This window comes from Dermacentor variabilis, chromosome 1 (assembly GCF_050947875.1).
Source record: "Dermacentor variabilis isolate Ectoservices chromosome 1, ASM5094787v1, whole genome shotgun sequence".
Taxonomy (NCBI): Eukaryota; Metazoa; Arthropoda; class Arachnida; order Ixodida; family Ixodidae; genus Dermacentor; species Dermacentor variabilis.
In genome coordinates, this window is record NC_134568.1 from 186,108,272 (window position 1) to 186,129,721 (window position 21,450).

Consider the following 21,450-nt stretch of genomic DNA (forward strand, 5'->3'; position numbering starts at 1 on the left):
GCTTCTATCATGCCGATCTGGGTTTATGCTGAAATTGTGTAGGTGCTATCATACCGTAATAAAGCAAAAACAGGAAAAAACGGCAAACTTCAAGTCAGATTTTCTCCCACAAACTCCGAACACCATTCAACATAAAAAAAAAAAAAACTTGAACTACTTGTTCACTTTCATTTCTGGATTTGGAGTGTACATCTGACAGAAAAAAATGAAATGCTAATTGACAAAACAACTAATTAGTAAATAAATAATTGGCTTGTCGAAATATATGGACATTACTGTCCATTACTTAATTTTGAATGTTATAGTGCGTGTGCGTGTGTGTGCGCGCGCGCGTGCCTGCATGTGTGTATCCTAGTCAAAATCATAAACCAACAGGCAATGAGATCAAAGAAAGCATAGAGGAAATTAATTGTCACTTTCATTTAAGTGAAGAAATGATAAATAAATGGAAATTGGGCCCCTCTGATTGCCTTGTTCTCGTTTATTACATAGCGGGGGTCTTGGATCTGGCAGTTTTGATGCCTTCATGTAGCACGTAAGGGTTCATTGACCAGTACCCCTCACCATAAAAAGTTAAAGTACTGCATGACGCCTATGTTAGACAGGATGTTCTACATCCATAGCCATCAGTGGTGCTGCTGGCTAACACTCCCAAGGTTTGTTCAGGATACATACATAAATCCTCTAGGAAGTGAACAGGAAAGCAGCACCGCTATAGATGTATTCGTAAGAGCATTTAACACGTAATGCGAAGACATCGGTTTGTATCCCACCTTCGGTCAGTTGTTTTTATTTTGTGTAACTTTCATTTCCATTTTATTGAAGTGCAGAATTAACTGCGAGTAAGGGTTAAATCTGTATTTTTCTTATCTTTTTATACAGTAACAATAACATGCAGCAGCAATTTGAAGAAAGGTACTTGCTTCTTACTATAATACAATATTAAATGCAGTGTTTCAGAAAGTATCAACTTATACAGAGCTTCCTTTTTGCACCAGAGAAGTAAGTTACTGCTCCAAAGTGTTCTTTTCTTGCTCGAAACTGCGATTTTTCCAGCTCCAAAAGCTCATGAGATCTGCTATCTTTCAAGGCATGCGCACCGCTCGTGGAGGCTGCTATTTTTGCTTTCTGCTTTGAGTTCGAAAACTAGGACGTGGACTGTGCAGCTGACCAAGAAGATGCTTCAAATGGTCCGTGGGGCGAATGAGTGACAGAAGGTGTACAAGAACAGAAAGGACCTACGCATTGAGGAGTTAACGGGAAAGGAAGCGTGCTGCCGCCGTTTTGAAGGAGCTTGAGCTCAAAAAACAGTGTTGGCTGATGCTGAGATGCAAGTGTCCCTCATCCAAACCAAAATAAACTCTTTGAAGCAGTGAAACACAACAATGAGGCGTCGTGCGTGGGCTGAGAGTATGTCAGGACAGTTGAGGTTGACTTACGAGCTCTTGAGAGAGAATCTGAATTGTGACAAAGTTCAAACCTCATACCACTGCGTTTGCTATCAGTTGATAGGAATAGCTCATATTCCAAAATATTTGCTTCTGTATGCATCTCCTTTTTATTCGTATTTGAGAAAATCCGACTCTATTTGCAATTTTCTTTTGAAGACATTTTATTTGCTGTGCATTTTACTAACCCCTCCCTTCTATTCTTTTCTTGAATAACATGAACACTACTCCTTAGTATTCAAATTGGATTAAGTCGTTTTTTTTTTAAATTTTTTTATATGCTTACTAGAGAGTGACCGCATCGAGCGATATGGTTTCAGCTCGTCTTGACATAAAACAGTTCTGCATCACTCAGGTAATTTTGCAAAGGCACTCAGGGAAAACCTGGAAAACTCAGAGAATTTGGAAATGTCAACTTGGTAGACACCCTGAAATTAACACCGTCAAAGGGACACTGTCGATGTGAACATCAAGTAGGTTCCCGTTAGTTGGTAGTGTCAACTGAGGATTTCAGCATGATAAAAATAATGCAGCGCTACCTCCAGGAGCTGTTATGGTCTAGTTTTCCGACCTTGATGCTCCATAACTGGTCGTTGACAAATAGTGGCATGCGTTAGGCAACAGGGACAGACGGTGCTGAGTTGACGGCTAGCTAGCAGGACGAGTCTCATCTGCAGCAGTGGGAGATGTAGGAGACGTACAGCGAGGCAAGTAGTGGCGAGGATTGGCATGTGGTCGAGGACAAGTGAAAAGTATCTCCAAGGCAAGGACGTCCAGGAGGTACGGCAGTGATGAGCTACATGGCCAATTCGGTGGCAACAGAAGCACATTGGCTTGTTGTATAGAGTTTTTCACTCAGCAGAATCTGGGAGGAGAATACAGGTCACTGCGAGGCACTGCTGTCAGCACCGGCCTGGGGCCAGGTAGGCAGGCAGAACAGGCAGCAGGAAAACCGAGGTTGAAAAATTCTTGCTGCACAACTGCCTGAATAAGGGAGATCGCTGACATCGATTGTTAGTGGTATGGTTAGGTGGCCTTGGATGGAACTGGGCTGGACTTGCAGCGTCGAGCTCTCTGAGAACATGTTACACCCCCATTAAAGGGGGGGGTGCAGTGGTAAGGTTGACACAGGATTACGTCTCAGCCGTGTTCGGGAGATGGGAGAACTGTGGAATGGATGCGCCAGCTTTTGGACACCTTGAAGCAGCAGCATTCCTTGACAGCAACATCGCTGGTGAAAACATTATTGTACTACTTTGTCAGCCTCAGCCATATTGTTGTAGACTTTCTGAAAACGAGCGAGCTTGTCGTGTATGTACAAGGCATCCAATTCAGTGGAAGATTGCACTCGGCTAGCAAGTTCTTTTCTTGCAGCCAGTTAGTGATTGGTCAGGTCTCGAAAGGTCGTTGAGCTTGTCCTTCAAGGCATCCCAGCTACACAGCTCGTCCTCGTGAGTCTGGAACCAAAACAGTGTTCCACCCAAGTAGAATATTACATTTGCTAGCATTATGGTAGGGTCGCAGCGATTGTCCTGGCTAACACGCTTATACATGCCGAGTCAAACCTCAAAGTCAACTTCATCTTGGCCAGTGAATACACCAGAGACGCAGGATTGGTAACCGTGACGCATGTTGTTGAGTAGCAGATGTAGGTGCAGGGAAGGTGCCATGACTGGGAGCTATGGTGGAAAGTTGGACGGTGTGGCCACTGTAGAACTTTGTGGTGATGACGGGGAACACCAACCTCCACCAAAATATTATGCGAACAATGGATTAAACATAGATTCCATGCTTGTACTAGCTGAAGAAAAAAAGACAGCTATCAAGGACAATTAGGATCAGTTTTAAACAAAAGATCAGCAATTGTCATTAAAGAAAACTGCAGGAATAGCCTCTCAACATCTTTGTAGCAAGCAAGCTTTCAAAGGCTGATTAGCTGCTGTAAGACTAGCTTTCCAAAACTGGTTAAATAGTTGCCGAAAAAAAAAACTAAAATTTGTGGGAAAAAAGAGAAAAAGCTGCTAAAGGACCTACGTGCCATTAACAGATGCATTAGGGCCTGCTGCCACGAAAACATCACTGTTTGTAGTGTGAAAAGTAAAACTGCTGCATGAATGCCATAAAACTAAGGTGCAACAATCAGAAATATCAGGTTGTAATGTAGGCTTCAGCTGCAAAACAATAAACAAAGCTTGCATTTACTCATTTTGTTTCTGAATTGCTCCGAAAATTTGTTGTTTCATGTGTGATAATTTGCAGTACTTTGTTTAGCAGACGGAGAACAGTAACAAAACTTTCAGTTGGTTTCTGCAAAGCATTGGGTTTGTTTCGATATTCTAAATTGCTGAGTAGTTAATTTTCTAATAGAAATAGCTAGCGTATATTAGATTCGTGTGTGTGTGTGTGTGTGTGTGTGTGTGTGTGTGTGTGTGTGTGTGTGTGTGCACGTGCGTGCGTGCGCGCGCGCGTGCACAGTCATCATTTAAGTTTTCCCTAAATTTCTAAAAATTGCCCGTGGCAGATAGCCTAATTTTTGTCCTTGAACTGGGTTGTTCGAAGAGGCGGACATTACTAGCACAATAAATCTAAATATGATCAGCTTATTAAGAAATGCACTAATTAACTTCTTAATTACTTGAGGGCACATATTGCAATTTATGAATTATAGCCAGATATCTCCATGATAAGTTTTGAGATTATTTCCCAAAGTGTGGGATGAAATACATAGGTTTTCCAATTACCTTTGTGCTTCAATGTATGAAAGAGAATTTTAAAAAAGCAAGTGCAACAGCAATGTAGCTTTACGGCAAGTTCGATGGTGCACGTCTCTAAAGTAGCCTCATTTGAGTTTGGAGAATCTTACTAGGACGGGGGGAAAATAGACGTCATCTCCCGTCGAAAATGTCTATTTTCCGCCCGTCCTAGGAAGAGTCTCTAGTAATAAGGGTAGCTCACGATGGCTGATTATGGTATTTAATCTATTTTAATGGGCACCTTTCGTTTTCCAAGGAAATTGGGTTGAAAATTGCCTGCGTGGTGCAAGCGAATAGGAAACCAAAACCGCGTGCGTACGTTTTACCACATAACAGGGCTGTATTGCGGCGAAGCTGACTTTATGAAACCGGCCGCTATCCTAAAAAATCGCGTCTGTTGGATTTCTACTTTGGTTAGGAACTTTGTTATTTCTACGTTAATTCTCCATTTTGGACACACAGAAAGTGGGCGCGCATTTGGCTCCAAGGTATGTTAAACCCAAGGAAATACTGCCACATAATTTTTTTTTTTCATTTTAATTCGACCTGCCGCATAATTGAATCACTGTCAACAGTTGCGTGGAGGTTGAATTATCGGAAATTGACTGTATTACATCCTAACCCCATTAATCTTGACACAGATGTACACAGAAGCCAGGAAAATTGCACTACTTTGTGCTCGTAGCTTGAAATTGACAAATTCAATGCGGAGTTCACACATTCAAATGCAATGTCTGCATCATGGTTTATTGTTGGGTGTTCAGGCAGTGAAAAATTTTGAATATTAGGATCTGTCAAATGCGAATCAAATTTGTAATAAAATTTTAAAATTGTGCACCACTGTTGTATAAATAATTTGGAAAAATTGTTGCTAGTAATGTAAAAAAATGTCCAGCAGGTAGCAGAAGATTGCAGTTGAATAAAATTTAAATGGTCCCACTGTTGAAGAATACCACCTCATTGGAGAAATGTAGCAAAGACCGAGCAACTGTGATCGGATCTTTGACAAGTGGAGGTGTAAAACGAATTGAAAATTATCAAAGGATGAAACCGAAGTATGGTAACGTATGTCGCAGTAACAAATGTGTGAGTGGAGTAGAAAATTAACTAATGGGCATGACACCTGTGAAACACTCCTTGCCCAGGTCCAAAGTATGGAGATGTACCTGTCAGTATTCCAGCTATCAAAGCTGTAATTTGACTGGCTCATATTTTGCAGCCACGTATACTTTACTGACAGATTGAATAATAATGGAAGTCTCGTATCAAATACTGTCTACCTAAGTGTCTATGGTGACATCATTTTGTTTCGTTTTAGTGAAGTTGTATTTTGCTAGTTTTTATGACTACCGTAATATCCTGAGAGATAGCACAACTAAAATGTAGAGCAAATCACGTAAAAAGAGGGAATGGACTAAATTTCGGTGTACAATTGAGAAAACGTAACAAAAAGCACTGCAGCCGAAGGTTGTGAAGTTTTGGTTGTAAGCCCTTGTTCAGTATTCTTCAAAGTGTTCAGAAGAACAGTCAATATTATTGTCGAACAAAACATGGGGGATGACCTGTCAGCATTGTTCACTTATCTCCTGTGGTATCAGTTTGAGACAAGGTGACCATTGCAGCCAAGGGGGATGAACCAAATAAAACTGTCCTTCCCTTTCAGCAGTGTCCCTTATGTTCCGCAGTAGCTAACAAACCCCATTTTTGTCGCCACGCTCCCAGGGCCGAGGGATTATGAAGTGGGCTATCTTTCGGTGTTTTAGAAAAAATTGCAAATCATGCCGAAAACAGGGATGGGTTTTCTTTCGGCGATGGGGCATCTGTTTGGATTTTACGGTATATGTTCAAATTGCTAAATTGCACGTAAAGTTATTTTCACTTCATGACAGTTCTCTTGATATGAACTGGCTAGTCGCCAAAGTAATTATGGCTAGCTTCCAGGGCATTCTGTAATATTAGGCATTCTCTTATGTCGTGCTGTGGCATACATGTAGCCTATGGCTAATCCGCTATATGGAACTATGACCTCGCGTAATCTGACTTTCTGCAGTAGCATTAACTTTGGCTTTGTGAAATCTTTAGTTTCATGAAACTGCTCGACCAGAATTTTTGAGTTCTTGTAATTTTTGCAGGTGCTATGAGGTGGCAGGTACCCCATGGATCATCAGGAAGGCAGGGCAGCTTATATTTTCAGAAATCCCAAGCTCCAGTTATGAAGAGGTGGGCTTGTACACTTTTGTCAGTGTTGTATCATTATATACTTCCTTTTTGACGGTTGGGGGCTGATGCTTGTATGCTTTTTCCTTTAAGAAATGTTGGTTGCAATATGTAGTAAAATCTTGGTAAACGGAAATCGCCGCTCAAACGGAAAAGCCTCTAAATGAGCTAATTTTGTATTTCGGCAATGCAAAAGAACTTCTGTCTATTCGAACAAAAATTTTCGCCACTCTCTGTAAACAGAAACATCAGAAGCAAGTTAGATCTAAAGAAAAAATTTTTCAGAATGAGGCAGGATCTGAAATACATTTTTTTTGGTACCTGTCCAGATAGCCATCCTTAAACATTGGTGGCAGAAACTCAAGCAGGCAAAAGTTCGATAAATGTTTAATTCATAGCATGTACAGCTTTGTGGCACCGCCACTCGCCCCATAGACGGCCAAGTTAAGCAGAACCAAAATTTCTGATGGTGCCCTGTTTGGTAATTTCGGCTTCCCCTGCATGACTGCATGTTATTCTGCCACCAACTGGAGCAGTAAGAAATATGTTTTTGTTCTGCATGTTGCCACCTGTGCCTCCTTGAAACCAAAACTAACTACGTCACAGGCTGCATCACACATAGTGCTGCACCTGCACAGATATTTCTAAGTAAATGGAACTCCTGTTAATCGGAACGTATTTCACCAGTCCCTTGAGGTTCCGTTTAACATGATTTTACTATATACTGCAAAATATCAAATTTTCACTTGATTCTTAGTGTCTTGAATGAAACAAAAGCAGTTTAGTTTATCTTAAATTTTTTGTGATCACCCAAGATATGAAAAAAAAAATGGCTTATTTAGAAGTACCTGTGAGAAAAAAAAATTTAAATATACAAAGTGAGTGTCTTGTCTGCTTTTCACTTCCTCTAAATTGAACAGACGGATTTTGAAATTTTCAACTCAATAGCTTTTACTGTAATAATATTTTCTTACCTTCCTTCTACTTCAGCTTGCTTCTCTCTAAGCACAAATTGGTTCTTCCCATGTTTTCTGAACTAGTACTGGTGCCTCTATTTCTGTGTCCGGTGTTCCTAGTGTAATTTCTGCACATTCTGTAAAAGCAGCAAGAGGTTGAACCGCTAGCCAAGCTTCTTTTAAAGGTCTGGTTGGAATTGCATTTTAGAGCCCAACTCTTAAGTGCGCATTCCTGCATTGAGCGTCGGTGTGCCTCGGCGTCTGTGTAATTCAGTGAACCAACAGATTGAAGGATGACAGTGAACACTGAGTGCAGTGGGGGATGAAAAGCGAAGAGGAGGAGGAGGCTACAGGGAAAGCATGAGATGAAAAGTACGGCGAAAGCGTGAAAAGTGTAGTGCCACTCTATATACACACACATACAGTCGAACCCAGATATATCGAACCCGCATATTTCGAATTATTGGCTATATCTAACACACAGCTTACCCCCTTGAAAATACTATGTAAAAGTATAGGACAATTGCGTAGTATATCGAATTCCATTTTCGTTGGACATTCGATATATCGAACGCCGTGCCCCTGGAAGGTGTGCTTTTCCCAAAGACATTCGTGCCTGGTCCTCAGGGGAAAACATTTCCGCATAGTCAGTCAGCAGGCTCCTCCTCTGCGCATGCGCGGCCGTCGCTTAGCGATGGAGACGCAGAGCCTTTCCCCCGTTCTTGCGCCCCACCGGCGCGAGCTCTCTCGCTCCTCCTCTACCGCCGGCGTGTGCATTGTGCAAGGGCGTTGGAGCGCAGCGAAGAGAGTGCGCGGCATGGAGACGCTGCGACATTTCCAAGCCACACTTCCTGGGAAAAGGGAGAGAGAGAGAGTGAGGGGTCGGCACGGTCGCTCGTGGGCCAGGGGAGACAAGAGAGCCAGAGAGGGCTAAAAAAACGAACACAGCGCCTTCGACGGCATATTCCGCCGATCTTTTTCCCCGCTCTCTTCTTTCTTTTCCCTTTGTCGTTCCTTTGCAGGCCCGTTGACTGCCGCTCAAACAGGCTTCGCTCGGACTGCTCCGTCTTCGCATTGCGCGTTTTGTTGTGCGTACCTCTGTTTCAACGTGCCGTGTGTAGCGTGTGTGATTGCGGTCATCTGGTGAGCTATGGCATCCGCTGACATAAAAAAGAGGAAGAATCTGGACTTTGCAAGAAAGCTTGAAGTAATCCGGCGTGTCGAGAATGGAGAAAAGAAGTCCTCTGTGGCGGGTGCATTCGGCATTCCGCGGAGTACTTAAGTACGTTGTTTAAAAAACAAGCAGGACATCAAGCTTAAAGCAGGTGAGGAAAGTCGCTCAGGAGCGTGTCGTGTGCGGCCTGCTGCTTTTGAAAAAGTGGAGAAGGCACTCTATACATGGTTTCTTGAAATCTGAGTGAAAAATATACCCGTGGATGGCCCGATGTTAATCGAAAAGGCCAAATGGTTTGCTACGGCTCTTGGCGAAGAGAACTGTTGTGGTGGCACTGGATGGCTGCAACGGTTTAAAAACCGCCATGGCATTGTAGGAAAGGCCATTTCAGGCGAAAGTGGGGCTGTCAGCAGCCAGGAGATGCAGCAGTGGCTTTCTGAGGAGTGGCCGAAGATCACTGAGAAGTTTTCGCCTGCAGAAATCTTCAATGCAAACGAAACTGGTCTCTTTTGGCAAATGTTGCCGAAGACACTCGCTCTTCGTAGAACCTCATGCCATGGCGGTAAAATTAGCAAAGTGCATGTGTCGGTGCTGCTTGCAGCCAACATGGACGGCTTGTGCAAGCTACGGCCATTCGTGATCGGGAAGAGCAAGTCGCCGCGCTGCTTCAAGAACTGTAAACAGCTTCCCGTCTGCTACGGCTGTATAATAAGAAGGCCTGGATGACACGTCAACTTTTTGTTGAATGGCTGCAGGCTTGGGACACTGAGTTGGGCAAGTCGGGCCGCCGAGTTTGCCTTCTGGTAGACAACCAGAAGGCAAAGGTATTGTACTATACGCTGACGATACGAGCCTGTTTGTCTCTGACAATGATCTTGATGATCTGTTACAAAGATCGCGCAGTATCCTTTCTAAATTGTCGAGTTGGTCTCGTGATAACGCTCTAACAATTAATAGCTCCAAATCAAAGGCCATATTGTTCAAGGCAAGAGGCAGGCAGTCTTATTTAAATGAAGAATTATTGTTGGATGGCGCGCCCATTGAGATTGTAACCAAATACAAAGTATTGGGCGTGACGCTGTCAGAAGATATGAACTGGACATATCACATTGAACAAATTATGAAATCATTGTCATCTGCCGCAGGTGCATTGTCCCGTTGCCGTCATTTTTTCCCAGAGAAAGTAAAGTTGTACATATATTATGCCTTGTTTCAATCACATCTGAATTATTGTGCGCTTGTATGGGCTACCACCACGAAACGTAATCTTCATGCACTTCTTCAACTTCAAAAACGAGCACTTCGACATGTAGCGAATGTACCTTATTTCCATTCTACTGCGCAACTTTTTGAAAGTTATAACATAATACACGTAACTAACATTTACGAATACAGGCTACTGCATTCTTTCTACTTCGGCTCCGAAAAGTTTCAAATATTTTTAAAGAATACGTCACGACTTGAATATGACAAAAGTGATGCGCGTACCCGCAGCAAAGACAGGTGGTTAGTACCGTACAGGCGTACAAATTACCTCATGCAGTCGCTAAGACACACGCTACCTTCACTGCTTAATAAATTTGGGAAAGAAATTGTTATGACAAATACCTTGACTCGAAAACAGCTTAGGACATATTTTTGTAAAGAAATTTTTGAAATGTGATCTTTGTAATTATTGTAAATGTAACCCATTGCATTGTATATTGCATTTGTACTGCTGCCATGTGAGGGCCTTCAGGCACATTCAAGCTGTATATCGCAGCTTTTCGCCTGGAGGACCCCCAACAAGTTTGTTGGAAATAAAACATTTGATTTTGATTTTTTGAACTGTTTGGCCCATCAAACGACTTGCAAGCTGCAGCACATCGAATTAAAGTTCCTCCCGCCGAACACCACAGCGAGACTGCAGCCCCTCGACCAGGGTATCATAAAGGCATTCAAGGTAGGCTATCGGAAGCGACTTATTCAACGGCTCCTCATAAACCTCCGCATGGGAACCGATCTCAAGATTGACCTGCTCGGCGCGATCCAGATGATTACCTGCGCTTGGGTCGACATGAAGCAGGCCACAATAGCCAACTGTTTCGGCAAGGCAGGCCTTGAAGTGGGGGGCCGGAGATGAATGTCCGGAAGCTTTAAATGACAATGCGTGCTTGGAGGACGCGTTCCGCGACTTGTCCAATTTTCCCGGCGCCGTCCCATCTGAAGTTACTGTTGTTGACTTCATTAACGCTGACAGCGAAGTTCAAGCAGTAGCCGACCTCGCTGATGAGGACATTGTGGCTGGAATAGCTGGCGTTCAAGACGGCGATTCCAGCGACGACGAGGGCAACTGTGTTGTCGAAGAAACGCGTCCGTGCACAGCCACTGAACTGGTGTTGGCGTTCAGCCTGATTCGGCGCTCTTGCGGTGAAATGGAAGGCACTGGGCTCTCGCACCTGGACAGTCTCGAAAAGATTGAGACTAGTGTTCTAAACTTCATTTCTCAGGAAAAAGCAGCCCAAAATTAGTGATTTTTTTTTTCTGTGAAATAAAGCGCTTTCATATTGTGTGCACATGCTATGTGATTCGCGGCTGTTCCAATTGGTAAGCCACAATTTTTTATGATTGCGAGTGCTTTTTTTGGCCTATATCTGTATATCGAATTTTCGCTATATCGAACTATTTTCCGATCCCTGGCGAATTCGATATATCCGGGTTCGACTGTATTGTATATATATATGTATGTGTATATATATATATATATATATATATATATATAGAACACATATACATATATTATGCGATGGCTACGAGATGGCGCCAGAGTAGCACGTGTCGGCTTTTCACAGATAACGATACTATATATGAAAATAAAGCGGTGCATTAGCAAAGGTCTGTTTACGGCGGCTGCTGTGAATCGCAACCACGCATCATTCACAGGCTGCGCCTGGCGATCTCGCAATAAGCAAAGCAGTCGCGCTACAATTCGCTCCATTTGTAACGTGCCACACAAGACAGATTGTCCGCACCACCTATTGTATTGCGATATGAAAACGCTTATAGAGCTGCGCTCAAATTTCGCATTAGGGAATATCGTACATAATCGTCAGTTAATTTTTTTGTTCGATATGTAGCAGAGTGTTTCTGCAGTTTCTTTTTCTTAATTCGGTGAAGCCATCTACTAACAATAGTCACCTTCCTCCTTGGACTGGTCTTGTGCGAGGTCTGGATTATACTGCACCATGAACAGGGCAACAGGCAAAATTAAGGGGGGCATACAGTTTTTGCATCGCAACAAATGTCCAAACAATGTATTTTTGAAAATGACATGTTCAGTTTCTGTAACTCTGCGATTCTGAAATTTCTTTAATGAAAATCGTGTACCATCAGCATAAATACAGTAGAACCTCGTTGATGCATTCCCGTTATGTATGTTTTCCTGGTGCCAACGTTCGCAATCGAGAACACAAAAAAATGACCCAATAGAGTTATGATTATTGTTTACCACTTCATAAGTTCCCGGAAAGCACGGTCTTTCGGCACCAATGTACAGTACGTCACCAAAATGCGATCGTATGCTACTTTTTGCGGCCGCCAGATCCCTTGTAAACAAGAAAATGCGCGAGGTGTGCACGATTTAGAACTCTATGTAGCTGCCCGCCACGGCAGCTTCATTCTAATACTCCCCGGCCCATCTCGCATGAAAATGCCGGCACGCACTTAGTTTCTCGTTTCGGTACCAGCAAATCTTCTCCTGGGTCGTCGAATACGGCATTCGCAGCTATCACTGCCAATCCTATTGTGAAAAGCATCTTTGCCTATCTATTTCACAGTGTGTGGTGCCGTTGGAAGCGTAGCGCAGGCTTTTAATAAGCGAGAACCGAAACGTGCCGCCTTTCCCTGCTGCAGACTGCGATATTATACATTTTCCGGCCACTAGATCCTCTCTGAACAAGAAAAGGCGTGAGGTGTGCACGATCAACGACAGTATATAGCTGCCCGCTTCTCGTGAAAATGACGACGCGCACAGTTTCTTATGCCGATACCAGCAAATCTCTGCCTGGGTCGTCCCAGCTATCGCCGCCAAACCTATTGCAATAAGCATCTTCACTTATCTCTCTTACAGGGCGTGGTGCATAGTGCCATTGGTATGCCGTATTGCAGGCTTTTAGTAAGTGATAATCCGAATGTGCTGCCATTCACTCTTGCAGACGGTGTGATGTGGGCATCATGTTTCGCTTCGGCGGCATCCGGTGTCCCCCATCTGCTTGACTTCACTTCCAGTCGCCTTCTTAAAACACCACTCAATAGGAAAACAACAATATGCATCTCAGGCCGCCCGCAGGGATACCACCAGCTCGACGTGCATCAGTGTCTGGTGCTGCGATGCTTCGCATTACGTAGATGTCAACTATAGTTGAGTCTGTTATACTTTTTTAATTACTTCGGATCGTACATCTTCCCGGTTGGTACGTTTTTTTCTCGTCGTTTTTTCCAAAATGTATGAACGAGGTTCTACTGTACATGGAACAAACTGGAACCAACTTATTAAAAAGAAATGGAAGGCACGGGCCTGTTTTTTCTAGAAAGAGAGGCTTGATACAAGATCCTGATATTATGCTGCATGGACAACACATACCACTCAACACTGAACATAAATTTTTAGGCATAATACTCGACTCAAAACTAACCTTCATTTCTCATATCAAGTATTTGAAAGCTAAATGCCTTAAAACAATGAACATCCTGAAAATACTGTCACATACAACATGGGGAAGCGACAGGAAATGCCTCATGAACCTCTACAGGAGCCTTGTACGATCGCGCTTAGACTACGGTGCCGTTGTGTATCACTCAGCTACACCCAGTGCTCTCAAGATGCTGGACCCTGTGCATCATCTTGGTATCCGCCTCGCCACCGGCGCCTTTAGGACGAGTCCGATTCAAAGCCTCTATGTCGAATCGAATGAATGGTCGCTCGATCTGCAGCGGTCATATTCTACATTTAATTATTTTCTGAAAGTACATGCTAATGAACACCATCCTTGTTATCCCACCATAAACGATATGACCTCTGCAACACTCTTTCACAACAAACCTACAGCCAGAGAGCCATTCTCGATCCGTGTGACAAAGCTGAGCGAGGAGATGGATGTTCATATTCGTGAAAATAGACTAATGGCTTCTGCCAAGCCGTTTCCACCGTGGTTGTGGCGAACCATTGACTGTGACACGTCATTTGTGGAGGTAACGAAGCACGCTCCAGAGGCGCACATTCATATGCATTTTCTGGAATTACAATTTAAATACCCTTGTCCAGAGTATTACACAGATGCGTCTAAATCACATGCTGGCGTGTCATATGCAGCCGTCGGCCCATCCTTTTCCGAGTCCGATGTTCTGCACCCTCAAACAAGCATCTTCACAGCAGAGGCGTATGCAGTATGGTCGGCTGCAAAACACATCAAACAGTTAAAACTACGTAAGGCGGTCATATACACAGACTCATTAAGTGTTGTGAAAACATTGATGTCATGCTTCAACCACAGAAATCCAATAATTGCAGATCTTTTCTCTCTCCTGTGTACTATTTATGCCTCTGGCCAACATGTAACGATATGCTGGGTGCCTGGACACAGAGGTATTGAAGGTAACGTCCTGGCAGACCGAATTGCTACCTCCTTAGACACAAAAGCTTGCAACATGTCCGCAGCCGTTCCCTTCTCAGACCTAAAGCCATACTTACGGAAACAACTCAGAACCTACTGGCAGCATAAATGGGACTCGGAAACCCTTAATAAACTCCACATAGTTAAGCCACATTTAGGATACTGGCCATCACTGACCAAGTCCAGACGAAGTGATGTCCTATTCTGTCGTCTCAGAATAGGGCACACTTACGGTACACATAGCTTTTTGTTAAGTGGCGGTGAGCGTCCAATGTGTAGTAGATGTGGGGAGACACTCAGTGTTCAGCATGTCTTCCTAGAATGCCGCGAAACACAAGCCGAAAGGAAAAAGCACTTCCCTTTAGCATACAGTCAGTGTATACCACTTCACCTGGCACTGTTTCTAGGCAGAGAACCGCTATTTCACATGCAATCTACCTTAGCCTTTTTAAACGACGTTGACACGCTCCACGTTTTCTGTGCAAGAAATTCGTAACACGGCCTCTTGCGAGAGGCCACGGTTGCGATGTGAACCTTTGTTATAGCACATGCCTCCAGGCCCTTGTACTCAAGGGACCAGCTGAGGCTGTTGTGCTATTTGTCAACAACAATCACTTGTCCATTTTTATTCATGTAACGCTATTACACCATTGTTGAACATCCTATACTTACAGCATACCCCACTTCAGCCATTCTCATATTTTTATTCCTTGTGTATTTTATGCAACTTATAGCTCTCAGTTTTAGGCCTCTCTACAGCCACGTCACACCAACTTCATCGGACTCATGATTTCATTGCAAACTCATTAACACGGACATGGCGCTCTTTGGCCATAACTGGCCCTTGCGCCATTAAAAAACCACATATCATCATCAGGCACGGGCCTGGTAAATTCGGCCTCGTTATCAAGGGGCTTCTGTTATCAATGTGATCAGTCGGCCTTGAGAGACGGATGATAAGTGTGATGTAGAATTGAGACGAAGGAATAGCTACGAAGCCACAAAACCTGCGTTTGGTGCTCCTTCCGTACTATTATCAAGGTGATGGGCTGTCTCTTCGGGTTTGCGACAGGCAATGTAGTTGCTTTAAATCAGCTTATTTGAGGGCCTTGCTTTATGAGGCGGGTGGGAGCGCACTCACGTGGTATTTTGCATACTTTGTGAGGTTTCTTTGCCAGTCTGAAAATTTGTATGCAATTAGTATGTCGCTGAAAACACCACAATTAGATGTCATTTTGGGTGCCTACATATGCCTCATTGACAATTCAAAAATTAGGACAGTACTTCTCAAGTTAGATAACTTGCATTTACCAAATGAAATCTCTCATTGAAAAAACTACTGGCTGTACTGGCTCCACTGTACTGGAAACAATATGCACTAGGTTTTCTTCAAGTAACTCAACTGCTATCTTTTTAAGTCTTGATGTGTGATAGTTGGGGAACACTGAATAATTCATTCAATAACCGAAATGAGGCCAAGCCGGATTCACTCGAAATCAGAATCGACAGCAGTCATACGCAGCAGCACTTATACTCGGACTCGCAAAAAATAAAGGAGAGAGACTGCAGTTTCGCCGGAAAGACGAAGCAGTATTAATGATTCCCAAGTATGTGACAATTAAACGAAGGAAGATTACAATACCGAGAGGACTCAGGCCGTGAAATTGAACTGTATCCTACTATGACGTCTTGTACATACTCTTATAACGGCGTCACTTCAGCACCCGAATTCTTCGAGGTCACACGAACTTGCACTTGAAGAAACTTAGTGTGCAACCCCCCCCCCCCCCCCCACACACACACACTGTGTCCTAGTTAATTTAGACCAGGATTTTAAAGATACCCAAGAACTCTAGAGAAATCGTACAAACTGCATAGTAGCCATAGTTGTGTGTACTTGCAGCCTATATTTTTTTCATCACGAAGTATTACTTAATTACATCTAATTATTGAACTTTTAATTATTGCTTGAATCGCAAACGTATCAATTACGAAGTTGTAGGGCACCTCAAGTAACCTCCCAATCAAGCATTTTAGTGCTCAACTTTGCCTCGTTGGTTTTTCTGAGAAAAAACAAAAGCGCGCGAAACACCCAAAATACAAAATAGATATGCGCTCGTGCGCCGCTACTCAAGCGCTCCCAAGCAAGTAGCCACGGATACATGGCTTTCCCAACAGCGGCAGCTCGATACAGGGCTTCACGCTATGTGATGGTCGTGGCATCAAGAGAACACGCCGCTGACACGTTATGCGTAGTGGAGCCTTGTACGATGCAGTGATAAGAAAATGCAGCCGTATATATTTCAATGGTTGCTTGTAGGCGCTTGAGTAGCGGTTTGCGAGTGCGCATCTGTTTCATATTTTGCGGGCTTTTGTTTTTCTTGGAAAACACAACCAGCACCACTTCAGGTCAAAGTAAATGCTTGATTCGGAGGTTAATTAAGGGCCCCTATGACACTGAAATTAATGTTTGTGATTCAGTCAATAATTAAAAAGTTCACTGATTAAAATCAATTAATAGTTCGTGATGAAAAAATACTGGCTGTAAGTACATACGACTGCTGCTACTATGCAGTTGGTACGATTTCTCTAGAGCTCTTGGGTTTTTAAAAATCTTCGTCCAAGTTAACTGGGACACCCTGTATATGTGTGTGTGTGTATATATATATATACATATATTTGTATATATGTGTGTGTATGTACACTCGGGGTTTCGGAAAGCTGATCAGGCCTTAGCCCCCTCCCGGAAAAATGAAAACTCACCACCTATGGCTGACTGCAAGACTTCTTGAGCGAGAATGAGTGGAATCATGGGGCTAAATTTTTTGTTTGTTACAACCATATTATTACGATATCATCGAGCGATGGCTCAAGAGACAAGCCGCCGCAAGAACGACGAAGAAGTTGGTCGGTGCCCTTGGCACGAGCGAGTGTCAGCCTGGCTGCCTGACTCCGGTGTAAATAGCATCTTTCGTCTGTGCCTTTCCACACGTAACATTTCTGGTGGAGGTTAGCGATCCCCGTCCTCATCACGGAACTCTGAAGTGGTCGGCATACCGAACTTGTCACCATGCCTCCCAGTGACGAGCTTGCCTCTGCAATGGCTTCGGCTTGTCCGACTGCTCCAATTGTCACGGTTGCCCCACACCGTGACCCAGGTGTGTTCTCTGGCCTGGAGGGACAGGATGTCGACGACTGGATCAAGCTGTATGAGCACGCCAGTGCTAATAACAGGTGGGACCCAACGATTATGCTCGCCAATGTCGTCTTTTATCTCGGCGGCACCCCACGCGTGTGGCACCAAACGCATGATGACGAAATAACCAGTAGGGACAGTTTCAAAGAAAACCTACGGGAACTGTTCGGCGACCCCATTAGGCATAAGGCTGCCGCGAGAAAGGCTCTTGCGTCTCGTGTTCAGTCATCTACAGAGCCGTACGTTTCCTACATCCTCGACGTCTTGGCTCTGTGCCGTAAAGCTGAAGATAATATGTCCGAAGCAGATAAAGTGGCACATGTGCTAAAAGGCATCACCGACGACGCTTTCAGTCTGCTTGTTTTCGGCAACGTCTTGACTATCGACGCCATTATAAAAGAATGCCGTCGCCTTGAACAGGCTAAGAGCCGCCGTATCTCGCACCACATTGCGCGGCTACCCAACACTGCTGCTACGTCGACATGTGAGGGTCGACCGCGTCAGACCACCACCTGCGACGACGTCACCCGTATTGTTCGCCGCGAACTCGAGGCCGCCTGTTCGCCAGCCTTCTCCACGACGCCTCCCGATCCGCCAGCAACCACCATTGCGTTGCTTCAGGCTGTCGTCAGACAGGAATTTGAAAACATGGGTCCGAACACCGTGTGTTCCACGTCTCAACCCAGCGTTCCCTAGTTATCTAGCGGCCCTCCTCGTCCCCGGCAGTCCTTTTCTGCCACATCTCGCCGCAACCCGTCCGATTGGCGTACCCCTGATGACAGGCCAATCTGCTTCCACTGCTGTCGCATCGGCCACGTCGCCAGTCACTGCCAAAACCAATGGCCACCACCTCCTCGGACTTACGGCGCTACTTATTCCCGCACCTTTGGACCTTCTGTACACTATGCCACCCGCCATGAACCCACTACCGCTGATGCCCCTGCTCCGAACCTTCGCTACAGCCGCTCGCCCTCACCTCGACGCCACCAGTCTCGTTCGCCCCAACCCCGCCGCTTCTCTTCGCCGCCCATCGCCTCCCGGACCCAGCCGGAAAACTAGGCACTGCAACTTTTGGAGGTGAAGCTGCATTGTCGACCCTGCCCTCAAATCCTCTGCTCACGTTACCTACTAACCGAAACCTTCTTGACGTTGACGTTGACAGCTATCCTGTCACGGCACTCATCGAAACAGGAGCACATCTTTCTATTATGAGTGCTGCCTTCCGACGACGACTGAACAAGCTCCTCACCCCAGCGCTGGCACGCGTCGTCCGCGTTGCGGATGGCGGTACTGTGCCTATCATCGGCATGTGTACGGCACGTGTCAGCATCGCCGGCCGCCACACTCCTGTCCTCTTCACCGTAATTGCTCATTGCCCCCACGACCTCATTCTCAGCCTCTATTTTCTCTCCGCCCATTCTTCTCTTATTGACTGCTCTTCCAGTACCCTTCGCCTTGAGTTGCCGATGCTCGCAGAACCTTCTGACGCGCCCCACTGCCGCTTACGCTCCACCAGCTTTCTTCGCCTGCCACCAAAGTCCATAGCCTACATTGAACTGTTGTCATTCCCACCAGTTCCTGATCGCGAATACCTCGTCACTCCTCTGCCCGACATCCCAATACAGTATGACGTCACCGTGCCTCACAGTCTACTTACTATTACTGCGAACCACACTCACATGCCTGTCTGTAACTTTGGATTGGCAAAGCAAATTCTACCGCAAGGTATTTGCCTTGCCACCATTGATTGTCTCTGTGACCAATACGTGGCAGCGTTATCGACCAATGGTTCTCGCGAGCATAGCATGCCCCTCGCGCCTGCCTCGGGCGTTGATCCCAACATAAAGAAAATGGTTGCGACGGACCTGTCCTCTATGCAGGCTGAAGACTTTTGCAAAGTATTATCGTCCTACCGCGATATTTTCGACTTGGACGATCGCCCTTTAGGCCAGACGCTCGCGGTCAAGCATCGGATTCTTACTGGCGATGCTGCGCCTATTCACCGACGACCGTATTGAGTTTCTGCGTCGGAACGCCGAGTAATTCAGGATGAAGTGAACAAAATGCTCGATAAAAACATCATTAAGCCTTCATCGAGTCCCTGGGCGTCACCTGTGGTGTCGGTTAAGAAGGACGGCACGTGGCGCTTCTGTGTAGACTACCGTCATTTGAACAGCATTACAAAGAAGGACGTCTACCCGCTCCCACGTATAGACGACGCCCTTGACTGCCTGCACGGTTCCAGCTATTTATCGTCTATTGATCTTCGTTCGGGATATTGGCAGATAGCTGTTGACGATATGGACAGAGAAAAAACCGCGTTCATCACACCTAATGGCTTATACCAATTTAAAGTAATGCCGTTTGGATTATGCAACGCCCCTGCCACCTTTGACCGTATGATGGACTCCTTGCTCCAAGGTTTCAAATGGTCCACATGCCTCTGCTACCTCGATGACGTCATCGTCTTCTCGCCAATGTTCGACACTCACCTTGAGCGTCTAACAACTATACTTGATATATTTCAAAAGGCGAAGCTGCAACTTAACTCATCCAAATTTCGTTTTGGCCACCGACAAATTACTCTTCTGGGCCATCTCGTTGACGCTTCCGGAGCACAGCCTGATTCCGACAAAACTCGCGCTGTCCGAGAGTTTCCGGTTCCGAAGACAACCGCAGACGTTCGAAGTTTTGTAGGGCTGTGCTCATACTTTCGTCGTTTCGTTCGAGATTTTGCGACAATTGCTAGGCCCCTAACTAATCTTTTGAAGAAAGGCATACAATTCTCGTGGGGTACTGCAGAAGCCGCCGCCTTCTCTTGTCTCGTCACTCTTCTAACCTCACCGCCCATTCACGCCCACTTCGACCGGGATGCCCGTACAGAATTGCGTACAGATGCCAGCGGTCATGGCGTAGGTGCCGTTTTAGCCCAGCGTCAGCGTGGCAAGGATCGCGTTAGTGCTTATGCGAGCCACCTCCTAGCACCATCGGAGCGCAACTATCCCATTACGGAACGCGAATGCCTTGCTGTTGTCTGGGCGGTTGTGAAGTTCCATCCTTACCTTTACGGTCGCCCTTTTTCCGTAGTCACTGACCATCATGCTCTCTGCTGGCTCTCATCGCTAAAAGATACTACAGGCCAGCTTGGTCGATGGGCTTTGAGGCTACAGGAATTTTCATATTCCGTGGTGTACAAGTCTGGCCGCCTGCACCAAGACGCTGACAGTTTGTCGCGTTACCCTGTTGACGACTCTGACTCCTCTAATACTGCCAGTGCTTCTTGCGTATTCTCTGTATCCCAGCTGCTTCATTTCGCCGACGAGCAACGCCGTGACGCCTTCATCAGAGCACTCATCGACCGTTTTAAACACTCTCCGGCCGATGCTGCTCTATGCCTCTTTGTCCTCCGCGACGGTACTCTGTGCTGTCGTAACCTTCATCCGGACGGCTCTGAGTTTCTGCTTGTAATACCTTAACACCTCCGCTCCACCGTTCTAGAAGAGCTTCACGACACACCAACGGCAGGGCACCACGGCGTAACTCTAACCTATCACCGTGTACGTCGCCGTTTTTTCTGGCCAAGCCTTGCCCGTTTCGTACGACGTTACGTCGCCGCTTGTGAGCTTTTCCAACAACGCAAGAAGCCTTCCCAGCTCCCCGCTAGTTACCTGTAGCTGCTCGACATCCCTGCCGAGCCCTTTCATCGTGTCGGCTTGGACCTTCTCGGCCCATTTCCAGAATCCACATGAGGAAACAAGTGGATTGCAGTCGCGGCGGACTACGCGACCCGCTACGCCGTAACCCGTGTTCTTCCGACCAGTTGCGCAACTGATGTTGCGCACTTCCTCCTGCATGATATCATTTTGATGCATGGTGCTCCGCGCCAATTGCTTACAGACCGCGGCCGCACCTTTTTGGCCAAAGTCATTGACGACATCATGCATGCCTGCTCAATACAGCATAAATTTACCACCTCCTGCCACCCCCAAACGAACAGCCTCACTAAGCGTTTGAACCGCACCCTTACAGACATGCTATCCAAATACGTTTCAGAC

General features: G+C 45.4%; 1 protein-coding gene across 1 annotated transcript in view; it reads left to right on the forward strand.

Moving 5' to 3' along the window:
- The window catches only part of LOC142589665 (regulator of microtubule dynamics protein 1-like), an 82,861-nt gene that overhangs the window by 33,016 nt on the left and 28,395 nt on the right, over nt 1-21,450 (forward strand). The window contains exon 6 of the mRNA XM_075701201.1: nt 6,334-6,421. Coding sequence (XP_075557316.1) covers nt 6,334-6,421 — 88 coding nt within the window. The remainder of the gene's footprint in view (nt 1-6,333; nt 6,422-21,450) is intronic.